The sequence below is a fragment of the Arachis hypogaea genome, chromosome 4 (assembly GCF_003086295.3).
Source record: "Arachis hypogaea cultivar Tifrunner chromosome 4, arahy.Tifrunner.gnm2.J5K5, whole genome shotgun sequence".
Lineage (NCBI taxonomy): Eukaryota > Viridiplantae > Streptophyta > Magnoliopsida > Fabales > Fabaceae > Arachis > Arachis hypogaea.
Window position 1 is genome coordinate 128523371 of NC_092039.1, and position 2741 is coordinate 128526111.

Sequence of the window (2741 nt, forward strand, 5' to 3'; positions counted from 1 at the left end):
ATGGTATTGGAGAGTAGAAATCAAATTAAAAATCCTTCAATAATTCAGGCCATTCCCTCTTCATGAATTAATTAATTAAGGTCCAAAATAATCGCTCCGTGGATGGACATATATATAAAACAGCAGTAATGTTTTTTCTTCTAAGAGAGATTCGGTCAATATTTGTCCATCATTGTCGCTTAGAATTGGAGCTAGCAAGGGAACATAAGTTGGAAAAAGAAACTTTTCCAGCACAAAATTAAACGTTAGGGACATTTCACTATTTCAGTTTTTAGAGTTAACTCGTATCTATCTATCGTTATTATTGTTGCAACACTTCTTATAAATACATGCGTGGTTTAATTTATTTTCAATGTGTATTTGTATTTCAACATGTATTTTATATTGATGGCTAATTTGGTGGCTGATTTTGGTGTACACGTAGCATAACCCTTAATTATTAGTACTTAGTATATAGAATTATAAAGGTTACATTCTATCTAGTTTTTTTTTTTTTTCCCTCTCAATTAAGGTAAATCTCCTTCATGATATATATAATCATGTGTGTGTGAAATAGGGTTCTTAAAGGGCAAGTTCAACCCAGTATCCAGATATAATCCTATATATATACCTTTCCTTTCTCCTCTATATATCCCTTTCCTCATCACAATAACTTTTAATAATTAAGAGTTTAAGTTATATTGGCTATGGAGATCAGAATGACAAGCTGAGGAAGGGAGTGACAAATATATATGCTGTTATACATTTTCCTTCTCTTCTTATCTCATTCAATTTGTTGAATCTCAAAGCTAAGGTACCATCTATCTTATATAATCACTGAATAAATGGATCCTTTAATGGTATGTACTAGCCAATTTTCTAGTGTATATAATCACCAGAAATGAATTGATGAAGGAGGAAAATATATAAAATTATATATAATATAAGTTTTCACATAGATTGATTATATTTATATGACGGCAGCCAACTAGTATGTTGTTATGTTAGTTAAACAACATTGTAACTAAAAAAACTCAGGACTCAAAGAGTTCACACACACACACAAGCTATAAAATGCACTGATGATGAGAATGATCAGATGAAACAAAAAGAGTTAAGTATCTGGAAAATAGCATATGATATATATAGTGAGGAGTTCATTATTTAATCCGTTCCAATAATTTACAAGGATTTACATATGGATGATATATGATGATACATGCAAACATGCACTAGCATATATTTAGTATTTTACATATATAGGTAGCATGCAAGTAGTGTAGTTAACTAACTAAATAGTGCAAGAAGAAAGGAACAAGGCCAAAAAAAGCAGTTCATCAGCGCATGAAAATAAAATGTCTCTTGAAAGAGAAGTTAGCCAAGAAGCAGGGTGGTGGTTGGCTGCGGCGGAAAAGACTTGGGGCAAGATGTTTATGTTATTTTGGGAGGTGGAGAGCAAGTGTGTTGCCTTCTCCATGAAAAGGTTCATGAGAGGTTCTTGTTGTTGAACCCTATCACTATTATTGACGATGGGGTTCCTAACAAGGCGAATATAGGTGTCCAAGTCATGCACACAAGAAGGGTTTTGGACGTTGAAGAAATCAAGAAGCAGTTCCACGCCCACATGGGCATAACAGGAACAACTCCATGGCAGGTTGTCGTCGTTGAACACAACCCCAGGCAGCTTCGTGATGGGGTCATTCACGTTCGCTATTCTCAGAACTTTGACTCCCAATTCCTCGCACCTCTTCTTGAATTGCAGGTTCCCAACCCTGGGGCCCCCGAAGGAGAAAACGGTTACGGGCACCTCCTCCTGACGGTTACTACTGTTGTTGAGTCCGAGCTCTGCTATGTCGTAGGCAAGCAAGAGAGCGAGAGCGCTACCCAGGCTGTGACCAGCCAGGGTTATGCTCACGCTCTCTCCCTTGTGCTTCCTCATCAACCGCGACACCTCCGAGAGGAGCTGCTCTCTGCAGCTCTGGAGGCCGAACTTCTTGGCGGCGCTCTCCTCGGAGGTGTACAGTGAGAGGAAGCCTGACTCTACTTGGACATCCGGGCGCGGATCTTGCGGATCCAGATTGGCAGGAGTTAGGGCGCTCATGAGGTTGGAAATCCATTCCAGGTTCGTTACTGTTCCCCGGAAGGTTATGACTATGTCCCTCCTTCCAAGCGTTTGAAGGGATTCGTCGGAGGAGACCGCCACGTAGCCGATCCAGCGGGCGGAGGGAGGAATAATGTTGATGTGAGGAGGGGTGGCGTAGATGTACTTGGTGACTTGGTAGTCATGATCACTAGAGTCAGCCATGCCTACCTGCTTCAACATGGTTTTCTTTCCGTACTTGCAGTTGAGGTATCTCTTGGAGGTTGGATCCAAGTCGAAGGCCTTGTAAGAAGCCCTCACGAACTGGCCGTAGCGAATGATCTCTTCACGGAGGAGAGGATGCAAAGGGTTAAGTAGGTTTTCCCAGTCGTTGCACCCTTGAACCTCTCTCCACAAGTTGTAGAGAGTAGTAGTAGTGATTGGCTTGTTTGTGTTGTTGGAGACAAGTGTGTTTATGAATCCCTGTGCTTCAAGGGAGGAGGAGGAGTGAAGACGGTTGTTGGTGGTGGGCATGGGGAGTGAAACCTGGCCAAAGGAGTGAGACTTGGGGAGAGTGGTTTGGGAGAAAGTGACGTGGTTGATGCTGGGTGGATGAGTGGCAGAAGCCATGGTGGAAGGGAAGGTGAGAGACAAGACAATAAGTGTTGTGTGTTGTGCTCTC

At 41.5% G+C, this 2741-nt stretch overlaps 1 protein-coding gene across 1 annotated transcript; it reads right to left on the minus strand.

Annotated features, from left to right (window-relative positions):
* Window positions 1–1102: 1102 nt before the first annotated feature.
* On the minus strand, window positions 1103–2741 carry LOC112744998 (galactolipase DONGLE, chloroplastic-like). The gene has a single exon (XM_072234719.1). It carries the CDS (start codon window positions 2687–2689, stop codon window positions 1271–1273), a length of 1419 nt encoding a protein of 472 aa, XP_072090820.1. The 5' UTR covers window positions 2690–2741; the 3' UTR covers window positions 1103–1270.